Below are 24,806 nucleotides of genomic sequence, written 5' to 3' on the forward strand. Positions count from 1 at the left end.
ATTAAATATGATACAAGTTTTTCCATAGTAAATGTGGTACTTGTGCACGAAATAATATTATCTGGAAAACAAAGTGATTTTATGCTTAGTTTCATAACTTTTCTGAAACAGTTCTCCTTGGTTTATTCCGGCATTTTTAGTGGACTTTGGAAGTATTGATCTCAGAACTTGCTGGACGAGAGTCTGGAAGCCACCCGTTGATATTACTATAAGAAAACAAGTAATTTCTTTAAGTTTGAGCGACAGAGTTCATGTTCTATGCGTACCTTTGGGCTCGTATCTTAAGAGAGGAATTTTAGGAGATCTGCTTCAATGATATCCACTATTTCTCAAAACTGAAACACTGATATTGTATTTATTCTTCACGACATAACGCTATACAGTGCTTTTAAATGCCGTGCTTACAGTGCATTAAACGATCATATGTTTATATTGTGTATCACAGATGTTGTAATGAATTATGAAAGATAATAACAAATGAAGCCATCCACAATAACCTTAATAGGGTTGAGTTTCTTGTGATTTAGCAATTTATCACGACTGTTTTTTCCCAAGTTATTTCTTTCGAAAGATGAATTATTATCATGATTAATGCACATTTTGTTCGTTTGCTGATCCATATCGAACATTGCTATCAACAGGAATATTTGTTTGTGGTTGCATTTCTGTGCTGAAATATGAAGGATTTTTGTTCGCCGTGCCGTAGTAGCTGAACGATTCACGTGGTAAAAATCGATGTAAGACCGGTGAGATGAGTTCCGGATCAATATGACGAAGATCGCGAGGTCCTGTGATAAAGGAGACGATCGTTCCGACGATCACGACCGTCGTTACACCAATCGGTGTGATCCAGTGGTAAGACAACCGATACAATGGAAACACACTGCTCTCATCGGGATAACTTGGATTCACATTCGTTGTGTTGGTGATCAGTTCCGCGATACATCCGTCTACCGAGACGGGAAGCTTGTGTGGAACTATCCTACCAGCACCACTTGCAAATTGACTTCCAAGCGAAATCCAACCGGACAAGAGGGCACCTGCTATACCACCAAACAAAGCTCCTTTAGTTGTTGTTGAAATATTATAGAGACTTTAAAACTCGGTAGTTTTTTTCGTCTCTCGAGAAAAAAAAAAAAAAAAAAAAAAAAAAAAAAAAAAAAAAAAAAAAAATACAATAAAAACAAAATAAAATAAAATAGATAAATACAATAACTAAACTAAAGAGATTGAATAAAAAATAAAAAAAAAATAAAAAATAAAATAAAAACCCAATAAAGTATAAAAAATAAAATAAAATAAAATAAGGTAACGGGCTGAAACCTGGAAAGCAAGAATTACCGTCCAGGTACCTGCAGCTTGAGTTGTGCGGTAACTCGGACCATTTTCCTAAGTGACGGTAGACTAAGTTAATTTTAGTCGAATTTATCACAGGATTTAATATTTTCCTCTCTTTTGTTATGTTTTACGGATTTAAATCCTTTTGTATCCTTATTTGTTATTATTTATATTTTTTTGTCTAGTTCAGTTAGGCGGATGAATTTTAATACTTTTTTCTGAGCGGTTAGATCTGAAGAAAGTATCGTATCAATATTATCATCTAGATCACATATTTTTCTTTCGGCATTATATGCTAAACATTCCGTTAGGATATGTCGAACTGTGATTTGTACACCACAATTGGGACATGTCGGTGGAGGTTCTTTGTTTAGTCGATAGCTATGGGTCAGTCTAGTGTGGCCAATTCGCAACCTAGTTAGTAGTCTCTGGCTACTATGACATGGGTGATCTTCCCAGGGAAGTATTGATAATTTGTTTGTTCTTAACAAATTGTCCAATTCGTTTTGCCAAGATTTTTGCCATGATTTGGATAACAGAAGTTTGCATGATTTGGTAGCATCTTTTTTTGATATCGGGTGATGGTTTATATTGCTGGACCTTCGGCCTTCATTTGCTAGTCTGTCGGCTACCTCATTACCAGGTATACCAACATGACTAGGAATCCAGCAGAAGGATATATTATTGAGTTTAGAGGATAGGTCTATTGCTTGTATGTGTGGATCTCTTGTACATCCGTATTCTAACGCTGTTAGAACACTGGCGCTGTCGGAGAAAATTACGTTTGGGGTGTTTTCTTCTGTATCTTCTTCAACAGCTAAACCCACAGCAATTGCTTCGGCTGAAAACACAGAGGTGTTATCTGGAAGCTTGATGGCACAGTTTGATTTTAAAGAATGAATTCCGCAACCAGCTGATTGATTGTGGATAGATCCGTCTGTATAAATTTTATAATGGTTTTGATAGTGTTTATGTATGTGATCGCAGAATGATTGAAAAAAGTGTTTTGTGTTGAGCCGTGATAGGTTACGCATAGTCCAGTCGATTTTTGGTAATGGTTGATTCCAAGGACGGCCGACTGTGCTGGGAAGTTTAAGGATTCTTGGAAGGGGTATGCCTGTTAAATTGTAGAAATCTGTATTAGCCCGTTGTACAAGGGGAACTGAATGGAGATTTTTTTCTATGCAGCGAAGTGCTGAATTAACTAAGTGTTGGGTTATTCGGTAGGCGAAAGGAAGTTGTCCACTTTCACATAGCAGTGAATTTATGGGACTCGTAATAAATGCTCCTGAGGAGTACCTCAAGGCTGTGTGATATGCAGGAGCAAGAAGTTTATTGAACCTATCTTTTTCAAGTGAAAGAATTTCAGTTCCATATAAGATTTTAGGTAACATCCAACAGTTAAGTAATCGGAGGAGAATCGACCGAGAGGCTCTTATACTACCACCTCCTAGTATTTTGAATAAATTCATGCTATATTTTGTAATTTTTTTTATGTTTTTGAAATGAGGATGGAATGAAAGGTTAGAATCAAATGTGATACCTAAAATTTTTGCTTGTCTGGTTTTTGGAATTGTTGAGTTATTGTAGGAAATGGGTATGGATTTGAATGATTTGTTCTTTTGTTTAACTGTATTAATATGAAGGATTTTGCATTTCTCTGGAGAAACTTGAAACCCTGTTAAGCTGCACCACTGTTTTATTCTATTTATCCCTAGTTGTAGTTGGTTGATGGATAATGAATTTGTGGATGCCGAAGATATAAGAACAATATCATCTGCATATATGAGAGGTGTAATGTTGGAAGGAATGAATTGGAATAATGATTGAATGCTGATTATAAAAAGGGTGGGAGATAGTATGGCACCCTGTGGAACTCCGTTTTCTAACGTATGCTGTTGTGATAGACATGATCCGATAATGACGGAAAATGTACGGTTCAGTAAGAAATTGGCAATAAATCCCGGTAAATTACCTCGAAAATCCCAGTTGTAAAGTTGTTTCAGTATTGCATGGCGCCATGTGATATCATAGGCTTTCGCAAGGTCCAAAATTGCAAGGTTAGAGTGCCAGTTCTTTTTGTTGGCATTTGACAGTAATTCCTCAAGTTTTGCAAAATAAGTTTCTGAACCATAACCTTTACGAAAGGCATGTTGGCTAGTGTGGAGTAGTTTTCTTTTCTCTAACTCATGGCATAATCTTCTGTTTACCATCCTCTCTAAGATTTTTGCTATACAATTTATCAACGATATCGGTCTAAAACTATCAACATCGTGTGGATTTCTGTTGTTTTTGGGAATTGGGATGGTGAAGCTATTTTTCCAATGATTGGGAATTTTTCCGGATTTCCAAATATTATTGTAAATTTCTAAAAGGTAATTCAAAGCGCATATTGGTAAGTGTTGTAGCAAAGGGTAACCGATTCCGTCCGGTCCAGCTGATTTACCACGACATTTCTTAAGAGCGAACTGGAGTTCTTCAATAGAGAATGGATTGTTGTATTCTATGTTACAGGGTGTGACGAAAGATGGTGTTTTAGATTCCGATTTAGTTTTATATTTTAGGAAACTATCAGGGTAGCTATTGTTTGAGGAGATGGAACTGAAGTGTGTCGCGAAAGCATCGGCTATTTCAACAGGATTTGTTATAGGGTTTCGAGGATTTAAAATTGGGATAGTTGGTTTAGAGCCTTTCCCTCCTAGTTGTTTAACTCTTCTCCACAGTTCTTTTGATGAAATAGATGGATTCATTTCATTAACAAACTTTTCCCATGTTTGTTCCTTAGCTTGTTTGATCATGTTTTTAGCGATTTGGTTTGCTTCTTTAAATTTGGCCAAGAAAACATTTGCATTATAAGCAATGTTGCCAGTTCTGCGGTGTTTCGTTAGTTGACGGAGACATTTCCTTCTATTTTTTATTGCTAGAGCAACTTCTTTGTTCCACCAGGGTGCGAACTTTTTTGGCGGAATACCATTAGTTTTGGGAATGCTACTTTGAGCTGCTTCATGTATCAGCTCAATTAATCTAGTTTCGTTAACTGATATAGCATTCCATGGAATATTTTCAAGAAATTTATAGTATTCAACCCAGTTTGCTTCCTCATACTTCCATCTGGGTCTGTTAGAAAGTTGTAAATTATTGATTGGGATTTCATTTATTTGGACTATTATTGGAAAGTGATCACTACCATGCAGATCTTTAACGGAGAAACTAGAGAATTTTGCTGCTATTGCGGATGATATAATGCAATGGTCTATTGTTGAGCTATTTCCAGTACTTGGATCTATACGTGTAGGAAAATTATGCGTTAATGTGAGAGCTTGGTTCAGCGTTAAGATATTTTCTATATCTGTGCCACGTGAAGTGGTGATGAGACTTCCCCACTCTTTATGTTGGGCATTAAAGTCCCCTATTATTAAAATAGGAGATGGTATTTGAAGAAATATTTTCTGAAATTCGGAACTTATGTCGCAACTAGAATTAGGAGAAACATATGTGCATACTATGTGTATATTAAACGGGGTTGTTATATGTATACAAAGTGTGGGGATGTCGGTATTAATAGGCATCTGTTTAAAAGGTAATTTTTTTTTAATTCCTATAGTGATGCTATGATGTGTAATCGAGGATTTTTTTGAAAGCCAAGTATAATTATTAAGCGGAGAGTGCGTCAGGAATCTATCAGAGATGTAGGATTCTTGTAGTGTAACAATTTCCGGTTGATATTTGAAAACTAGAAGTTTGAGTTCGTCGATATTTTTGTTGAAGCTACGGATATTCCAATTCAAGATAAAATTTCTCATTGGATTTGTAACTCTGTTGTTGACGTTGTCATTGACATTGCTTTTTCTTACTGGATCCACGACGAAAGGTAAAAAGACATATTTTGTCGCAATCTTATTGGAATATTTGAGTATTGTGTGAGGTATCTAACTGTTTTTTTGCTTTTTCTTGGTTTTCTTTGTAGTGGTTAATTCTTCTTGTGTCTCTTCACTAGAGGAGCGTTGATGTTTCGGATTTGTAGTTGTATTGGTGTTGTCTGGGAGATTGTTATTTGTGATGGTGGTGTTGTCTGAAATAGTGTTACTTGTGTCAGTTATTGCAGTGCCCGAGGAGTTTACTTCAATATTTGTATCACTCTTTTTGGCGGTTAGTTGTGTGATTGTAAGTGTGAGATATGCTATTTCTGCTTGTAATTTGTTCACTGACTGTGAGAGTTGTTCTATTATCTTGTCTTTTGGATCAGGAATCTGAGCTGTGTTTAGCCTTTGTTGAACAACGCTAGCTACTGTTTCCACGTTATGTTTTTGATGGGATTGCAGAATAGTGCGTGCTTCGCGGAAAGAACAGTTGTGATCTATTTTTATTTTGATCAAATCAGTCTCCCTTTGGTAGAACGGACATTTCAGGTCAAAAGCGTTGTGCGGGTTTTTGCAGTTTAAGCAACTGATCGGGTTGGAGCAATTTTCATGGAAATCTCCTCCACAGTTCGAGCAAGCCTGATTCTTTTTGCAAAACTTTTTGGTGTGACCGAACATTAGGCAATTATTGCAACGCATAGGGCGAGGGTAGTAGATACGCGTCTTAACACGTTCCATGCCAATGTAGATGTATTCCGGTACCCTGACAGCTTGCATCGTAACTACGTACGAGTTTGTTTGTATTTGTTGTCCATTTGATTGCTTCTTGAACCGGTAAACGTCTGTTACATTATCTCCTTCCAGATATTTTTTTATTTCCTCAGTGGACATTTCTGAGATTGAACTGCATGTGAAGACAAATTTAACAGAGTTGAAGCTCGGGTGGGGTTCAATGATTATCTTTTCACCGGTCACAAGCGTATTCACTTTCTGTAGCTCAGAGAATGATTTTTCGGATCGCGTTTCTAGAATGTAGTTGTGAAGATCAACCGCATGCCCGCTTTCCACTTTTCCGTTTGCCCTCTTGATTGTCTCACTGTAGATCCACGGATTTTTGGGTAGCGGTTTGCCCTCCAAGGACCGTAGGATCAGATATCTCTTTTCCCCGTACTCATTGTTTTTATCCATATATGATGGAAGAGTCCTATCTCTTTTCTCCCTCCCGCCGAGCGGGGGGAAACCAGCATTTGCTGGTGCCCCCTGCATTTTTTAGTTCCTGTTAAAACAGGCTGTGCACTACTCTATACGTTTCTTGTGTTCTCTTTAGTGTTGGTGTCTGCACCACAAAACAGTTCGATCCCGATCGCACAAACACACTTGAACTAACGTCCTCACACAGAAACACCGAATTCCAAAACTGAGTGTCACACTTTAGGACGGAAAGACAACCACTCGCGTTGACGTCTCACCAGCAACTGAAAGCTCCTTTAGTGTTGCTCCATGGAACCAACATTCCCAAGGTGAAGATACCACCCGTCGTACCGTTACCAATCGCCGCCAAAGTTGCAGATACAATCAAAATTCCATCCAGTTTTTCAACAATAAACAAACATCCCATGGCGGCAAGCCCTAGTACAACTACGCTACCACGAACAACAACATTCGCTACCAATGAGCTTGGTTTAACCCGGAACAATCCTTTCAGTATGTCTTCCAGCAACACTCCTGAGGTGGTGTTAAGAATTACTGAGAGCGAACTTAGAGCAGCACCAAAAACGCCGGCAATGAACAGTCCCGGCATGCCTCGAAGATGTCCGACAGACTCCATCACGTAGTGAGGAAATAGTTGATCGCTTGTTGTTACCAGTTCTACCGAGGCCGGATCACAGTTGTAGTATTTGCCGTACAGCAACAATCCAGTGTAACAGCAAACCGATACGAAGATACCTGTTCCAATGACAAACAGATAGATGGAACTGAAAAGAAAGGAGGGAAATAGATTAGCAGAACATAGTGAAATTAAGCATAAAATAATGGTTGAAGATTACATACATTTTTGCTGTTCTGAGGTTCGGTAGTGACATGTATCGCTGAACCATCGTTTGATTCACGGCGTTGTAAGACGTCCAGTAGAAGAAACCGCCAATAAGAACGGCCCAAAACGTTTGTCGTTCATACATGGAGGGAGTGAAGCTGTAACAGAAATATAGATAGAATGTAAAAATCTATTTCAACTTATCTCTAGCCTTCTTCTTGTTACAAAATGCTTCGATGTAAGAATTGTTTTCTGAGGTTGGTGTTCTTCGCACCAGGTGAAACGATGGACAGATCAATGGAATGCTTCTGCTACCTGTCATCTTCTACACATTCCTTATCTTACCACGACACCTTTTGTCTAAATCTAAAGCATTACATCCCAAGATGCACGTATGACAATTTAAGACAATTTGAACCATTGCCGTTTCTTTTGCTACACATCACATATAGTAAATCAGCATTTAATGAGTGTCTTACTTGAAGAAATCTATTCGACCACCTTCAACAGCCCGGTCCCAGATAACGTCCGGACCACCCAGTGCAATCGTGCCGATAATTACAACCACGACAACTGAGATGAACATTACCACCACCTGCCAGGCGTCAGTGAACACAACCGCCTTGATACCTCCCTGAAATGTATTGGAAAAAGTGAGCAAACGGTTCTCTAACTCTAAGACAACGAAGCGCTAAGGAAATAGTTTACCAAAAGGGTGTAGAATATGCAGACGACACAAACGATTGCTCCAATCACGTATACATTAAAGCCGGTTACTGAAAACAGGCGAAAAAATTACATTAAAAGTAAAAAGAATTTGTAGACTTATCTCTTACTCACCTTGATTGAAAGCTAGCGCAGGAACGTAAATAACCATCGGTAGAAAAAGCATCTGGAAATAGATACAAAACTCAATGTAATGTTTTACATCCATACCGCGTAAGATCTTACCTGATTAATTACAAACATAACTGAAGCCATCGATCGGACGTACGGATTAAACCGCAGCTCCAAATATTCGTAAGAGGAATTCAGCTTTAAAGAGCAAAATACCGGGAGATACACACTGCACACGGCGACTCCCATCAACAGGATCGGCACCACGATCAGCCAGTACTGTGTGCCAAAGTTGTAAATCTCAGCCGGCGTTCCAAGTATAGTGACTCCGGATATGTATCCTGCCAGCAGACTCATCGCTACCGGGAATGCTTTTAATCTCCGTGATCCGAGCAGGTATTCGTCGATTGTGGCTGATCCGAACGTATTTGTAGCCTTTTTTGTGGACATAACATCCGCTGGTAGATGGTCCTGTTCGTCTTCCGGATCACTAGTGCTATTTGCGGTAGTTCGTTTAAAGAAACCAAAATAGATTCCACATGCGGCCGACAAGATCAGCATCCCGCCGAACATACAATAATCGACTACACCGAACTGATACATCTCACGGATTGTATCGGACATTGTGCTTCTTGGAGCGGACATCTAAATTAAAGTATAAAGAAATAGATTTTGGAATATCTTAGTTTGCCCAGGGTTTTCGGGAGATCTTGCTGCTTTGTTGAATGGTGCGTCGATGTCATGAACTATAGATCTTGTTCCGAAAACAGCCTCGTTTATCTGGGAATATGTCTTTTTTGTGATCTCCAGATGTACGTGACGAAGATTGTTCGGCAAAAGCCTTTTATCGTTTCTCTTTGCCATCCCGATAGAGCTTAATTTCATTAGAGGATTTCTAATAAATCGCTTTTAACTCTACCAAAAGTGATGAAAAACAAACACGCCGCAGATCATTCTTTCGCCGCAGATCAATCGTAGATCGTAAAAGTATCCATTAGCAAACCGTTAAATATATTAGCATTCATATTCTATTCCTCATCCACAACTGTTTCTAGCGTGCTAACCAGTTCACTTTTAAGATGCGCCAATTACTATCTTCGCATATTCTTGAAAACTTCGATGCAAAAAAAATAAATCATTAATTTTACCAATTTCACTGACCTATCGTACCTATCGTCCCATTATTTCATGTTGTGAAATAAATAGAAATGGAATAAAAAAATAAGATCAAGCCACCAAATGATCACCAAGCACACTCGTACGTCTTAACGCTTCTCGATCATTGCTTATGTAGATCAATGGAGAGAACTGAGCAGTTATTATTTCCTTATGTTATGTTAGGTGCACGTTACTTGCTTATACATGTCATGCGCATTTACCCGTAGTTTGTGGGTCACGTTTCTAAAACTAAAACATTTTCTAATTTTATCCACTTTTCCACGCTATTTTTCCTTCAGTCATGAACACGTACACACTCGTAAACACTTGTCCATCAATCCATCCATTTCGCATGAGGGTTTCAGTTTTATTTATATTAAGTTTCGCTGTTAAAATAAACTAACTGTTGCTTATACAGATAAAGACGAAGAACAAGGGTTCTTTAAAATTACTTTACTTAACTTTTGAAGTTAAAGCAATAGTTTAATATGGGAATTTAGTTTTCTTTAGCTATCCACTAGGATAAACTTTTAATTTAATCTTTATTTATATATAGCTGTATTACCTTCCTATCTATCACTAATTACTTCTTGCTTGCTACAAACTAACACGCACTCTGTTGTGATTGTGGCGCGATCCTCCCGGTTCCACAGTACAATTAGCACTGAAAAGGGAGCGAACATTGAAACCAAAGTCAGTGATCACAGGCAGTGATCCAATTCGTCGCCTACGTTTACAAGCGTGGCGTGTATATTTTTTACTCTTTTCGGCTATCTGTTCCGTTCGATGGTAATGGTGAGCCCTGTACTAAATGAAGGTGCGTAAGGGTGTCGGAATCGTTTGCCAGCCGGCAGCGTTACTTTCACACGTTTGGACAAATGAACAAATTCAAGTCAAATAGGAAAACAAAACATCAAAACCTGCATAACAAGTTGAGTGCAGTACAGTTATTTTATCTGCTTTGGCGCTTTGCCTTTCTTTCGATGATGGAGAGAATGTTGCCAACAGCATGTGACGGAATGGATTCGGCATTTCGTCTTCTTTACGAAACAGAACAGTGCAATATTGTGCAATTCGATTTTTGTGAGCGGTATCAATCGAAGCCGGTATCTTATCATCTATCAAAGAGATAGAAAAGAGATGAAATAAGATGAGAAAAGCGTATGATGGTTCGTTATTCATAAACAAAAAAAACCTTTGTTTCTTCCATAATGTAATCTTATATTCAATATTTGGAAACCATTGCTTCGAAAGTGTTATTTTACAGACTCACATCCCAATTTACCGGTTAGTATGCACTTCATTGGAATGTGGAACCATGCAGCTCAAGCCTTGTCTGCGAAACTCGAGCAAATCCAGCGGTGCTTCACGAGAATTGTTTTAATGCATCTTCTGGGTCTCGATCAAGTTTTCATTTCTGCCTATAAAATGCAAAGTAGACGGGATCGAGACCATGCTATCTTCTTTGTCAGTCTGCTTCTGGATGTCACTGATGCAGTCACTCCTCTCCCTCTATGTTCCTTCTCGTTCTCTTCGTTAGGAACTCAGGTGTGGAGTAGGATTCAGGATCAGGATATGAGAATCTTAATTTTTCTAAATAACGAGAAGATAACTGTTGAGTACTGGGCGTCTCCATTATCCTATCATTTCTTTGCAAAATCTGTGTTTTTTCTTATCGGCGTGATATAGTAACGTACGTGTGCTGGTTACAACAAAATTCGATTCGTATTAGCCATAACTTAAACGGTCTTCATGTTTAAGCTTTATTTTTATTAAATACCTCGTGATGCACAACTTGTTTATCGTTCAAAGATTTCATTAGGACAAATGGTATTGAATAATTCTCTATATATCTTGAAGCAAAATGCAAATTACTACGAGAGCGTGTATTAAGCTCGAAGTTGTTTAGGCAAAAGATGTTTCTTAGTAGTAGCTGAACAATCCATGAGTTGAACAATCCAGATGAGTTCCTGTTTGATTCTCCGTCGACCTGCTTTATGGTATTGTTTATCAAGACGGGAGGCAGAATCTTGTAATAGTTCTAATAGTCCTTACCTGTCAGAGATATCCGATTAAAGGAGAAAAAAATTAAGTTTCTTTCAAGGCCATTCAAGGTTATGACTTCTGCAAAGGAATTGCAAATCGTACCGGTATTCATAAATTGGTTTTATTTTATACGCATTTTACATACACCTGTCATCCGTTTTAAGCACTCAACATTAATAAATTTTCACTAAGCACATCGTTTATACTAGACAACCCCAAGTTGAAACAACTTTCATGGCAATCAAACACCTCTCAATCAATAATAACAACCACAACTACCAAACAAAAAAAAACAGTACTCATTCCACACGCTGTTTTCCATTCACATTTTGCACCAAAGTTTATCACAGATTGTGTAACGATATGGTGGGGAAGAGGAAGAGTTGTTGATTAGAAGTGTTTGTTGTAAACAATACGTTTACAATCACGTAAATCCTTACACATGTAAAACAAAGAGTTAAATACAAATACAAAACAATATACACTCTTTGCTAATTACTAAACAGTTTTCCAGTGCCCCACCAAAACCCCACCTCACTCTATAGGAAGCTAATTGGACACTCGATTGTTTTACACACAGTCTTTCTAGTGGTGTGGGCTCAATTACCGCGCCCTACGCTAGGTGTGTCTTTGTCGTTTGTCTTTGCACATACTTCAATACTTTCGCTTCTATGTCAGTAGTGGAACAGATCCATTTGGTGACCAAATTTGGCACAGAGCTGCCGCGGATATCCCGGTTCACGTAGCGGGAATCTCGTCGGGATATGTGTTTCTTGATTATGAGTCATTTGCACGCGATCTACAGCTTCATCATCGAGATTTCAATACCTAGAAACGATGAAGAAACGTTACATTAATATCACGTTATCCTTTAAAAATGGAGACAACCTTTACAAACCTGTCCATTTCGTTCCACCGTCGTACCGTACGGGTTTCCACCCGTAGAGGAGGACACGTTTGTGTGTGGTTGCATTTCTTCGCTAAAAACCACTGGTCCCGGTGCTGAATTCTTGCTTGCCGTGCCGAAATTACCGAACGATTCCTGTGGCAAGAATCGATGGATGACCGGTGAGATGAGTTCCGGATCGATGTGTCGTAGATCGCGCGGTCCTGTGATGAACGATACGGCTGTACCAACGATCAGTACCGTCAGTACACCGATCGGTGTGATCCAGTGGTATGAAAGCCGATACAGCGGGAAAACAGCACCTTCATCCGGATAGATTGGATTCACCAGCGTAACATTTGTGATCAGATCCTCGATACATCCGCTCACCGAAACAGGTAGCTTATGGGGTACAATTTCACCCGCTGCACCAGCAAACTGACTGCCAAGGGAAACCCAACCGGACAGAAGGGCACCCGATACACCACCGAACAGTGCACCTTTCGTGTTGCTCCACGGAATCAACATTCCCAGGGTGAAAATGCCACACGTTGTGCCGGCAGCAATCGCCGACAGGGAGGTAGCAACACTCAGTATTCCACCCAGCTTCTCGATGATGAACAGGCAACCCATAGCGGCCAGTCCCAGTACAACAACGCTACCGCGCACAAACACGTTCGCCACGAACGGAGACGGATTGACCCGAAACAGTCCTTTCAAGATGTCCTCCAGCAGCACAGCGGAGGTAGAGTTTAGCACTACGGAAAGTGAACTGAGTGCAGCACCAAACACACCGGCAATAAACAATCCTGGGATGCCTTTCAGTTTTCCCACAGATTCCATCACGTAGTGAGGAAATAGTTGATCATCCGTCGTTACAAGCCCAACCGTTGCCGGGTCACATTCGAAATACTTTCCATACAGCAGCAAACCGGCGTAGCAACAGACGGATACAAACACTCCCATACCGACCGTAAACATAGCAATGGATCTGTAAAAAAAATGCACCAAAGCAGAAATCACGATATAAGTAATTGCACCACAGTAACAGATAAGCCGAAGATCACTTACAGCTTTGCTTTCTTCAGATTTGGTAGCGACATGTACCGCTGAACCATCGTTTGGTTCACGGAGTTGAATGAGGTCCAGTAGAAGAAACCACCGATTAGCACAGCCCAAAATGTTTGTCGCTCGTACATGGAGGGATTAAAACTGAGAAGGGAGAGAAACAAATAGAGAAGAGAAGAAACTTACTTAATGCTACGTAGCATGATTGATTGTAGAACTTAATCAAAACGAGTGATCTCTAGACAAACTCTATAAGACAATGGAGTAGGAACTACCGCCACTAGAATGATGAGTTTATAAATTGTGAGAAGAATTCACTATCGTGAGGCTACGATTCAAACGACCCAATCCGTCAAATCTTTTTAGACCGTTCACATGAATAGGCGGAGGCTTGCTAGGGGCCAAATAGAGATAAAGTGATGGCGTTGATGCGTCCGCCATAAACACCGAGATAATATATTGGCAGGCAACGGCCCTCGACCATGAGTGGTTTAGAGGACTCCTACAGCAGGTTAAGATCGTGTAGCGTTTGTAGCGCCTGATAAGTATACAATCTCATCCGTACCGCCATGAATGTAGAACAAAAAGATAGTCGCATCATACAAACATTCCTTCCCTTCTGTCGCGAGCTGTTGTACTTTACACTGTGACTGTGTTTCGCGAATTCCAACCTGCAACTGCCTACAATAAACGTCGTTCAACGGTATTTTGTCGGAGAAAAAAACACACGATCATGCAACGTTGCTGTTTTCCTTCCGCCAAACTGTAAACTGGACTAATTATTTGCAAATTAACCTATCTTATCGTTTCGTCTGTAAAGTAGCATCAGCACAATCAGCAGCTGTTAAATCTTTTTACTTGCAATCTATCATATTTCATGCAGCTGATTGCAACACAACCGCACCTAACGGTCGGTGGTACTGATTTATGAATCAATGCTTCGTGAGAGTAGATATTGCAACGACTTACTTGAAGAAATCTATCCGTCCACCTTCTACCGAGCGGTCCCAAATGACATCTGGACCACCGATCGCAATCGTACCGATAATGACGACGACAACGACGGAGATGAACATTACCACTACCTGCCACGCGTCGGTAAATACCACAGCTTTAATACCTCCCTAGAACGATTACAAAGCAAAAAAACAGCATTAAAATACATTTTCATCGTCTAAGTACGAACGAAATGACTTACCAGTAGGGTGTAAAATATGCAGACGACGCACACGATCGCACCAATCACGTACAGATTGAAACCGGTCACTAAAGGAAACGACAATTTATTAGTTTGAAAGCTGTACTTCCCGAAAAGTTACTCACCTTGATTGAATGCTAGCGCTGGTACATAGATGATCATCGGGAGGAAAAGAAGCTGAAACGTTCAAGAAACAAGTCATTTACTGTTGAATTTACATGCCAGTTCGAATAAGTACCTCATCAATGACAAACATGACCGATGCTATTGACCGGACGTAAGAATTGAATCTTAGCTCCAGATATTCATACGACGAGTTTAGCTTCAGTGAGCAGAACACTGGCAGATAAACGGTACAGACGGCGACTCCCATCAGTAGAATTGGTATCACGATCAGCCAGTACTGTGTACCGAAGTTGTAGATTTCTGCCGGCGTACCAAGTATCGTTACGCCCGATATATAACCCGCCACAAGGCTCATCGCGACCGGGAATGCCTTCAGCTTTCTGGACCCCAGCAGATACTCATCCATGGTGGAGGAACCGAAGGTAGTCTTTGTTCTATTTCGACCAGACCCACTCACTACCGTTCGATGCGCACTTTCGTCATCGCTGCTGCTGCTTTCGGGCGTATCCGCATCACCACTTTTGTTTCTTTTGAAAAACCCAAAGTATATTCCACAGCCGGCCGAAAGGATTAGCATCGCACCGAACATGCAGTAGTCGACCACACTGAACTGGTACAGCTCACGGAGACTTTCGGCCAGTGTACTTCTCCCCGATGCCATCTGAAAATGAGTAAAAAGAAAAGGCATAGAAAAGGTAAAAAAACGGATATTGGTTACGCTGTTCGCAAACTTCACCCGATGACTAATGTGTGCTGCTATCAAGAAACGGTGGCGATTGCCTACACCTTCCCCCATAAAAGCCACCTTTCAGAAGTACATCAGCAGATAAAGCCTAATTCCAATGCGCAGCCCCTTCATATCGGACACATCTCTATCGCTCTGGATGACAATCGAAAGCGCCATTGATTTAATTCCTGAACGCACAGCAAACGCACACATTATGGGGGAATTTTGAGGACTTTTGCGTGGTATTGGGACTTTGAACCCGCGTCGTAGACACGCGATAACAGACACAGTCGGTGAGTGAAGCGACAATAAAAAAATAAAAAAAAAACATAACAGCTCGAGCTCAAATACAAACTGTGTGATAAAGAACCATCATTGGGGGCACTCTTGTGACCAGGGGGAGATTTGGAATGACTAGATGAATTGCAACATCTCAGCGGCTTCCGGAAGCAATCAACTCAAGGAACTCAAGAATTTTAAAGTACCTAAAACCAACATTATGCGCCTATTTTCCCGTCAATTCAATGTACCCAACTGACGTAAACCGCATCTGGACGGTACGATAGACACCAATTAGCGTAACAACGATTGTAAACTTGTAAATCTAATTGCGTACAATACTTCAAAACAGTGCCAAGCACTTGTTTGTTCAAAGAAGAATCGAACTCTCGGTTTTGTTTGCGTATTAACAGCTTCAGTTAATTAAGTGTTATTAACGATTTCTACAAACATCATTTACTCTCATCAACAATACAAGCAACATGTAAGTGATTGCCCTCAACAATAAATCCCTGTATTATATTCCCTAAAATTTCCCGAGTGATCGCGAATTGCGAAATTTGCAAAAATGATACGAGTCTATTTATAAAACTTAATTTGCATAACATGCGACCGGTTATTTTAAAACAAACCAAATGCTACCAACAACACCAACCAGTGGCCAACCAGGCTGGAAACCGGGTGTATCTGCTACGATGCTCTAGATGGACTTTGACCCGCAAGCCTCGGGAGACTTGAAGCGTGTGCGTTTCTATTAGCGCGCGTTAAGGCGCGTGTGACGTTTGCGCGTGATGTCGATTGATTCGCGTCTCAAATACAGATTAATGGGCATACTTCTTTTGCTGGACCCCATTAACACACCACACCCTTGGCCCACCCCCCTACTAGAGTGGCGCAGGGATGGTTGCATGCCGCATGCTTCAACGTTATTATTTAGAGGGCCTGCGCTAACCAAAGCTGCGCTTTCAAGCGGTAAACAAACGACGCTTCGTCCTATTATAGCGCTAAAAGGGTGGGCTGCGATAGTGCTTTGGTTTGGCCCGTATTCGCTCGGCCGGCAAAGCGTTCGACACGAGGCACCAAGCGGTACACTTTTTCTGCTTCGGTTACGCATGCATTGATATCGTCACGGGGTCAACCGTAACCGCCTGTGAAGGTTGTCGCGGTTTCAATCGGTACCTTGCGTTGGTCTGTGTTTCGATTTGCGTTTTTAACAATTGAACTCGATTGTCTCTTGCTGGCTCATCACCCATTCGAAGGTGTTTTTGTTTCTAATGTGTATTGCTGCACCTAAATAGGGTGTATTTATAGTGAATGCACCTCACCGGCAAAGTAATTGAGGGAGAGAAGAATACTATTCTACTAGTGAAGGAATGCAAAAGCTTCTGAATTTGATCGCTGCGCGCGCGATCACACCGCGCGCGATCACACCGCGCGATCGATCATACTATTTAGACACAATGTAAGAAATGCAATTCTAGCCTCACTGAACACTTTCTATGGGACGTTTCCCCCCGTTCCTATGCACTGGGATAGAACGATATCGAACTTTATCGCAATATTCCTCCGCTAAATCCGTTCATTGGTATGACGCACCGATGGTCGGTGGATAAAACACTCATCAGCACCTACACCGCCTTCACACCTGCACGTTGCATACACCTTCCGATGGGAGATTATAAGATAAATCTAAAACGCCACGCCAATGTGTAATACATTCCACGCGAATGACCGTAACCCTCCACGCTAGATAACGTAAACGATCAAAAGGAAGCGACACATTATTATATGCTCGTTTTGTTTGCAATAAACATTTCGATAGCAAAAGCTGCACACCTACGACGCACGGAGTGACGTACGGAAATGTAATTAAATTTAAGCCTTTAAGAAAAGGGGACTAAAACCCTTACAATTACTTTCACTAATCAACCACAATGCATCGTTGCTAATCGAATTAATCATTTTTTACCGATCACATGCAAAACTAGCCTTACATTTGTTTGGAGCGAATGCAACGAAATGCGAATTTCCCAAGGACACACGGTAAGCGTTTAACTCTTTTCCGGGTGGGGCCGAGATAACGAAGTTCCCGATTTCAGAGATGCGTTTCCACTACGCACACTGACCGCGTTCGAAAGTACACTACCTTGAGAGTACGATAAGCAGAAGCGCGACCTTTACGCGTGTTAAGTCGTGCCGGTGTTTGTTCGCTAACTGACTGGCTCGGCAGCACAATCAACAATAACCGCGTAACTCGACGCCGGACATCGATCGCCGTTTCGTCGGGGCGCGTAGCGCGCGCTCGTCGTAGTCCGACGCGTACGCCACGTGCTCTAGTAGTAGTGATGCGGTTCCTTGATGTCGCGTTTTTGCTTTGTGCCGCCACAACACTGTAGTCGCGTTCCACCGCACGGGACAGATATTATGCAACGCATGGTGCTTATGTTTGGAGGTGGCCGATGTTTGCTTACAGGTGAATGGATTCGAAACACTACAGTTTTTCCACACCCCCACACACACACACACGCACACAAAAGCCTAAAATTAAACACATTCCTCGTAAGGCAAACGTAAACCTGCTGCTGTGATGTGGCACCATCACTGGCTGGAACCAGAAGAAGCACCTTTGGAAGATAAATGTTCGATACTTACTCCAAAAATTATTTTGATAAGCTGCTTCTTTGCGATCCGCGGGTTGTTTTCCAATTTTTAAACCTGAATAACAACGATTAATTTCATTACTAGCAATAGAAACGGCTACGTAAACCAGCAATCCAAATCGTGCGACAAATTTTGGAAACTATCAAGAACATAAACAAACAAACCACAGATGTTTTGACATTTGTGGTGAGCACTATGGGACAAACGAAACCCGTAGTGGGACAGAATTAACTGCACTCCTGCAATTATTCCACACACACACATACACAAGGAACATTTTCTCATAAATTACTCACAGTTCTATAAAGTAGGATTTTTTAAAGGAAAAACTTAAGAAAACTTCCATTTCTAATTAAAATTAGCTATTGAGATTCTGTAGAAAACAATAGTAAAACAAAAAATATACAAAACGTTGTGCTTTTTCTTGAAACGACTGCTCGAAAAGTTGCACGAGCACCAGGCTATTTGTGATCTCAAAAATCGAACATACTTTTGCCAGAAAACACGTAAAAACCATTTCATCTTGCGGATAATTAGCCCAAGCATTTTAACCTCCTGAACTGATCTATCCTAGATCAATCCGATCGTAAAACTATGTGCCAAGTTACAGACGAGAATATTTTAAAATATTTCGTGACCAGCACGATGGAACGGATTCTTTCCTCAACTATTTACATTAAACATGCAATTTCATTAATTAAAATATATTTTATTTATTGTAGTTATCTCATGCAAAACAAAAACACTCATCGGAACGCAATGCGCTCTGCTAAAGCGAGATCTTGAGGCTTTCATATCACCTTTATTATTTGTTTCCTGTTTTCTGCATAGAGTACTTTCAGTTCGGTGGCTAAACTATAGTTTTTCTTTTAATTCTTGCATTTTTTTTTGTTTACGTATGTAACCATTTTGTCTCTTAGGTGACAACGCTATGGTACACTATGTACAGTTCAAGCATATTTCTTTAGCAGATCACACACGATTGCACGGGATCTATAGTGATACATTAAGCCGATCCAAACGCTAACTGACCATCGGTTGGAGGAAATTGAAAGGAACGCAATAAATACTATTTTGAACATTGTTTTAACTCACCCTCGATTTGAAATGTTTATATTTGCTAATTGCCAAAGTAATACCTACGGGCAAAATCTGCATGTATATACTGTCTCACTTTTGCAACGTTCACATCGACGTTTATGGCTTGAAAGATTGCAGTAAAGATAAACTTTTATTGAGACGGTCGGTCGAACATAAATTTGTGGTATGTATAATCACAAAAATACAAACAAAAGAATGCAAAATACAAAATTAACCCTATTAAAATCAATCAGAAACAGAAAGACAAAAAAAACAATACAAACAGGTTTACTAAGTTTACTATTAATTCAATAAACAATGCTATGCAATTCAACTATGCTGTTTCAGCGAAGAATCGTTACGCCCCTTTACTAACCACGTTGAGTTCAAAGTTCTATGCTTCAAAGAACGCAAGCCGACCGACCGTCCTAAAAGCCTCTGGTTTACCTTTTACCTTCCTCCAACATATACTCATCGATCGTCTTTACCGTGAGGAATTGATCGCTCAAAAATACCAGATCACGCCCATCATTCCAATGGCCGGCGTTCAGTATGCGTTCGCGTGGACGATACAAATCATTGGCACCATCATTGCTGCGTAAACGGCTGTAGATGTGTAGGGAACCATTTTCCGCCCGCTGCAGATCCTTCTGCAATCGTTGATGGTTCGTCCAGCAAACGGTTGGATCATTTAGGCTGACCATCAACAGTTCTCCGCTGTCGAAAGTTAAACATTGCCGATGGTAAACATTACTTCCATCCAGTGCCCACTGTTGGCTTTCACTGGTAATACTGGAAATAGAAAAGTTGAAGTGATAAATTGTTTCTTCATGACGGATGGTTCACTACAGAAAGGTTTGCATAGAAACAATTCCATTTTGAATTTTAATCCACATCTACTTCTACATACGCCATATCGAGATATGGTTCTACCTTACCTCTTCGATGCCAGTGCAATCTCATAGCTGTGTGCAATGTACCATGTCGCTTTGTACAGGTTAAAGGCAATCACTTTCAGCAGTCTGCGATTAAAGCTCGTCGCAGGATCATCCGGCTGATGCATTTGCAACATCAGTAGCGTACTGTCGTTGTTCTTTAAATAGAAGAATTGCAGAAGAACAATTTCATTTCCTATTCTGAAGATCCGAAGCAGAAATCAAAACTCACCTCTTCAATATGTAGGAAACAACAAACGTTAATTCCAAGCTCCAGCTTTAAATCGACCGTTTGAAGTATGAATCCGCTCTCGTAACACCAGATGTGTATAGTGGTGTGTCCCATCCCGACCAGCTTTTTGTCGTTGATGCATTTTAAGGTGGTTAGCTTCTGCTTGACGGGCATAAAATCTCGTATACACGCCAACGTTTGCAGATCCGCTGTAAGACTGTATTTACACAGTCCGGTGCGCGATTCTAACTGGGATACGTGCTCGTGCCAGCAGATGAGAAAGTCGCGTGTATTCGGCAAGGGCAAAAACCGAATATCATCCAGTGAGCTTGAAAATGTAAAAGAACAAATAAACATTAATAAAGGGGAAAAGGCGGCAAGTGTTCGATTTGCATTTTAACGCGACAAATACCTTTTGATTGTGTCTAGCTGAAACGATTTCAACCGCACGAGTTCATCGAATTCATCTGCACTACTCTCATCGACATTATCGTCTCCGGCTGCGATTGAAACGTGTCCGTCACTGCCCTTTGTCACCTTCGCAACGGACACAGTGTCAAGGAAGTATGCGTTCACGTAGATCGACGCTAGCGGGCATAGGCGTGATTTGTTTTCACACAAGTTCCTGGCCCTTGGTTCGAGATAGATCGGATCTTGTTTGTTTAATAAGATTCGACGTGCATTCTGCATATCCACCTCCGTATCTGCAAAAAGGGGAAAATAAACAGAAAAAACGATTTTAATAGCATTTTGTCCAAAACAATCCCATGGACTTTAAACGTACCATGATTCCAGCGTCGAATTTGAGCGCGCCGCTGCCATTCTTGCTTTACGCCAAGGAACAAGCTTAATCGCGAGTAGCGCCAAAAGCTGACGAGTTCCTTCTGCACCACAATCAGTTGTTCGTCGAGCAGGAACAGGTGTAGCACGTCACCGTCCGCACGATTCAGCGGGTTTCGCATGCGTTTGCCTTCATTGACAATGGGCACCGGGGCCGGTCCTTGTTCCGGTGGAATGGTTTCGATCGTTTGACATTCTTTCGATCGATTACCAACCTGCTGCTGTTCCGCATGCATTTCCGCACTGGTTGAACTGCTGACCGCACTATCCACCGAACAGCGATGTCGTTGCGTAGCATTTTTGCCCTTCTTCGCCATCAACGTGGAAGATGAAGATGTCGAAGGTAGCGTAGCAGCGATGTCCGGCTGCTGATCGGTTTCAGCATCTGGCGGTTGCTTTTCAGACGTTTCCATCTCTTTTCCAACGGCATCCGATGGTTGGGATTGTTTCTTCTCGACGGACGGGACGCTAGAGCTGCTCTTTGCCAACGGCCTTCTTCTCGCTTTACCGAGCGGTCGTTCATTCGATCGGTTGTTTCTGTAGCGTATTACTTTACCACTGCGTAGCGAGCTACTGAGAACGAGCCGCCTAACACCTCGCAAACCACTGCTGGCAATAATCGACGGATGGGTTCTATGTTTGGAAGTTGGTTTCCTTTTATTTTGCTTCAGTTTCGGTCGCGATTTCGTCTTTGGTTTGGACGAACTGACGGCATTGGTGGGGTTCAGGCTAGCGTTTGATTCATTCGCACCGCTCGCTTCTGCACCATTACATTTCTCCACCGGTCCCCGGGTACGGGATCCCGCAGCCACCTTCTCATCCGTTCGAAACACTGGGCTAATACGAAGATATTGCAAAAATTTCTCCCGTTCCTCCTCATCCCGGCTTAGAAGGTAGGCGTACGGGTTGGCTTTATAACGACCGTCGGCACATGCCAATTGTGCACCGGCAGAGTCTGATTCACCTTCCACCTGGTCACCTACTTGCTCGTCTTCCATGCACGGTCGATAGCGGGTAGGTAGTTTGTAGTAATTTTTCCTTTCCAATATTCGTATTGAACTTGACACGGCGTTCGTTTTCACCGGTTTATCAATTTCCGGATTAACTTGACTTTTCCGAAAATCCAAACCTTTATCGTCATTATCGCCGTCGCCGTTACCGAGCTGCAATGTTGCCGTCATCGGGTTAGCTATGGCAGTGTTGGGCGAATCTAACCGTTCACCATCATCATCAATAGGACGTCTCTTTTTAACGCTTCTTTGAAGTCCCGCACTCGTGCAGGGACCACCAGTTGCACCCGTTGCGCCGGCTGTATCTTCCAATGTGTCCGAATCATCATCACTCGATCCATTAGCGGCATCGTAGCAGTATGGACGCTTGGCACATGACCAGGACGAGCTCGTTTCAATCTGTGCCTTCGTCGGGATCGAATGTAGCAAATCTTCCGCCGTAACGCGCCACTGATCGATACGGTCCAGGTGCGACATCGGCGGAACGCTTTGGTTGATCTTTTGCAGCATCAGATCAAACTCGCTAAGCGACGTCGGTTGACCATCATCAGCCGACGTCTGGCGACGGTGCGCCAAACTGTGCCGCGTAGAGAAATGTTTCGACCAGCCGGAACTATCTTCATCACCGTACGAGTTGGCCATTGAGCTCGCTTCCACCGCTTCTTCGGCATTGCACGTTACAAAGTCTTGCCCATGTTCTACGTGCTCCTCACCGATCTCCATACCTTCGGCGGTAGGTGGTTCATTTTGTTCAACTGTCTGCGTTACATTGCGCTCCTTCTTGCCGTGGGAATTACTGACACGTTTTCTACCTCCTTCCTTACCGCCGTCCGATCGGGACGCATCCTGCTCGAGACGAATCTTGGCAATTCCAAACGTCATGAGGTTTTCCTTATGAAACGATCGACGAATGATGCAAGACTGAGCATTATTGAACCGACTCGTCGGACTCTCATCGGTGCGGCTTGCTAAAATGTACGAAATAAAATACAAATTAAACATTATCACCATAGTTACACTTCACGCAACTTACAGATGTCCGATCGAATGAGCACGTCGCCATGACGATTCGGCAAACCAATACGCAATCGAATATCCTCGACACAAATCACAGGACGCCTGGCCACCGGTGACATGCTTCCTGTGCAACTGTCCAATGCGTTTACGCGTGACACCACCTGAGTGGGCTTTTTATTGTAAGTGCGATGAAAAATAATGTTGCTCTGCGGGGAACTAGTAGTTGTGCTGGTCGGTGTATCCGGTTTCACCTCTTGCTGTTTCAGCGACGAGGATGGACCGGGCGAGCTTAACAGTGAGGACGATTTACGCTCCGGGACACGATCCGCGCTGTGGAATATTCGTTCATACGTTGATGAGCTCATTTGGATTATGCGTTGGCTTTTGCTGCTGTTATCATTCTCATCCGTTTCATCCACCCTATCGTCTCGCGCAGATTCACCGTCCTCGACGATGCAGTCCCCGACCGGGGAAAGACTGCTTCGCGTCGGTTTCGCCAATCCTTCCCCTTCGCAGTTGTCCAGATTGATCGAATGCATGGACGCTGATGCACACCGTGTCCCGTACGGGTTATTAAGGACTGAACTAAAGTTTTCAGAACTTTATCTATTGCACCGGACACGTAAACAATTGATAAGCTTGCGACGAAATTAGGGGTTTTCACAGATTCTTAGTATCGAAAACATGGCACAGCGTCAAACAGGGGCTGGCAAACACTACATACATTGCTCAATTCTCACACATACGCACATGCACCGACACAACGCTTGGTTCTTTTGCGTGCAGCAAAATTCTGTGTTCGTAATACACACACACGATTTTGAGTAGCAAAAGTTGACACAAAACTGGCGATTTGCTTTTCACACAAAGTAATCACAATTAATTGTGCCTAGCAGGAAGCAGCTTCGCTTCCGGAATGCTATACAGGGAAGGATTTTCTCATTTGTATACTCCGCTAGGTTTCCGCTTTGCTTTACGCTTCTGCTCTTCTTAACTCGAACCACCTTAATCGAACGTAGACATTTTGCTTGGAACACTAGACTGTAATTACTTTTCGCTGTATGCCGCAAACGCATACACGTTTGTTACAGCATTGTTCCTAATCACGTAGTTACCAAAAATAAACGAATTCACAAAGGCAAACAGTCGGAAAAAGCCCCACACCAGTTCGACCACCTTACTTTTTCCACCATGATTGTGGGACTATGCACACGACAGACGGTGAATTGCAATCGGTCACTAAATTTCTATCTATTTGACTGAAAATGTGCGCTGAGAGAGTCTGCAGGTAGTGTAGTATCTCCAAAAAAGGTATGAGACTGAAATTAGAACACAAGATTTATTCGTTTCTCTTTCTGGAAGTTTTTTGTAAGTAAAAACACCTTTAAAGATTTGTGAAAAATGTGCAACAGTGCAATTGAAGAAAACATGTGAACGTCTGCAAGTGACCATTGCAATGTGTCAGGGTTGCAT

The 24,806-nt window shown here is 41.7% G+C and overlaps 4 protein-coding genes across 7 annotated transcripts in view; 1 reads left to right on the top strand and 3 right to left on the bottom strand.

The window, feature by feature from the left end:
• The window catches only part of LOC125763366 (uncharacterized), a 391,039-nt gene that overhangs the window by 283,365 nt on the left and 82,868 nt on the right, over positions 1 to 24,806 (top strand). The gene's annotated exons all lie outside the window — the stretch shown is intronic.
• On the bottom strand, positions 422 to 10,346 carry LOC125763623 (sodium-coupled monocarboxylate transporter 1-like). Its single transcript, XM_049426977.1, has 8 exons — positions 9,794 to 10,346; positions 8,185 to 8,715; positions 8,074 to 8,125; positions 7,942 to 8,009; positions 7,713 to 7,867; positions 7,251 to 7,391; positions 6,675 to 7,174; positions 422 to 1,061 (listed from the first exon to the last, which is right to left on the bottom strand). The coding sequence occupies exons 2-8, from the start codon at positions 8,713 to 8,715 to the stop codon at positions 589 to 591; spliced, it is 1,920 nt and encodes a 639-aa protein (XP_049282934.1). The 5' UTR covers positions 9,794 to 10,346; the 3' UTR covers positions 422 to 588.
• LOC125763426 (sodium-coupled monocarboxylate transporter 1-like) lies at positions 11,374 to 18,464 on the bottom strand. 3 transcript variants are annotated; one of them, XM_049426625.1, is made up of 9 exons: positions 18,211 to 18,464; positions 17,705 to 18,096; positions 14,665 to 15,213; positions 14,552 to 14,603; positions 14,427 to 14,494; positions 14,198 to 14,352; positions 13,232 to 13,372; positions 12,173 to 13,151; positions 11,374 to 12,102 (listed from the first exon to the last, which is right to left on the bottom strand). In XM_049426625.1, the coding sequence occupies exons 3-9, from the start codon at positions 15,211 to 15,213 to the stop codon at positions 12,085 to 12,087; spliced, it is 1,962 nt and encodes a 653-aa protein (XP_049282582.1). In that variant the 5' UTR covers positions 17,705 to 18,096; positions 18,211 to 18,464; the 3' UTR covers positions 11,374 to 12,084. The 3 variants fall into 3 exon arrangements, with proteins under 3 accessions (XP_049282582.1, XP_049282580.1, XP_049282583.1); XM_049426623.1 differs by having other exon boundaries at positions 17,553 to 18,096; XM_049426626.1 differs by lacking the exon at positions 17,705 to 18,096.
• Positions 18,908 to 24,558, bottom strand: LOC125763370 (uncharacterized). The gene is made up of 6 exons (XM_049426457.1): positions 23,350 to 24,558; positions 21,251 to 23,284; positions 20,879 to 21,170; positions 20,467 to 20,794; positions 20,238 to 20,392; positions 18,908 to 20,091 (listed from the first exon to the last, which is right to left on the bottom strand). The coding sequence occupies exons 1-6, from the start codon at positions 23,870 to 23,872 to the stop codon at positions 19,743 to 19,745; spliced, it is 3,681 nt and encodes a 1,226-aa protein (XP_049282414.1). The 5' UTR covers positions 23,873 to 24,558; the 3' UTR covers positions 18,908 to 19,742.

This window comes from Anopheles funestus, chromosome 2RL (genome assembly GCF_943734845.2).
Source record: "Anopheles funestus chromosome 2RL, idAnoFuneDA-416_04, whole genome shotgun sequence".
Taxonomy (NCBI): Eukaryota; Metazoa; Arthropoda; class Insecta; order Diptera; family Culicidae; genus Anopheles; species Anopheles funestus.

Bases quoted from the DNA above. Each gene is read 5' to 3' on its own strand.
- LOC125763623 (XM_049426977.1), bottom strand. From the start codon at position 8,715: ATGTCCGCTCCAAGAAGCACAATGTCCGATACAATCCGTGAGATGTAT. The intron at 7,868-7,941 runs GTAAACTATTTC...AATACATTTCAG, and splicing joins GCATATTCTACACCCTTTTG to GGAGGTATCAAGGCGGTTGT. The intron at 1,062-6,674 runs GTTGCTGGTGAG...CAACTAAAGGAG, and splicing joins CAACACTAAAGGAGCTTTCA to CTTTGTTTGGTGGTATAGCA.
- LOC125763426 (XM_049426626.1), bottom strand. From the start codon at position 15,213: ATGGCATCGGGGAGAAGTACACTGGCCGAAAGTCTCCGTGAGCTGTAC. The intron at 14,353-14,426 runs GTAAGTCATTTC...TAATCGTTCTAG, and splicing joins GCATATTTTACACCCTACTG to GGAGGTATTAAAGCTGTGGT. The intron at 13,373-14,197 runs GTAAGTCGTTGC...CTCCCTTCTCAG, and splicing joins GGACGGATAGATTTCTTCAA to TTTTAATCCCTCCATGTACG.
- LOC125763370 (XM_049426457.1), bottom strand. From the start codon at position 23,872: ATGCATTCGATCAATCTGGACAACTGCGAAGGGGAAGGATTGGCGAAA. The intron at 20,393-20,466 runs GTGAGTTTTGAT...TTCTATTTAAAG, and splicing joins GTTTCCTACATATTGAAGAG to AACAACGACAGTACGCTACT. The intron at 20,092-20,237 runs GTAAGGTAGAAC...TTCTATTTCCAG, and splicing joins ATTGCACTGGCATCGAAGAG to TATTACCAGTGAAAGCCAAC.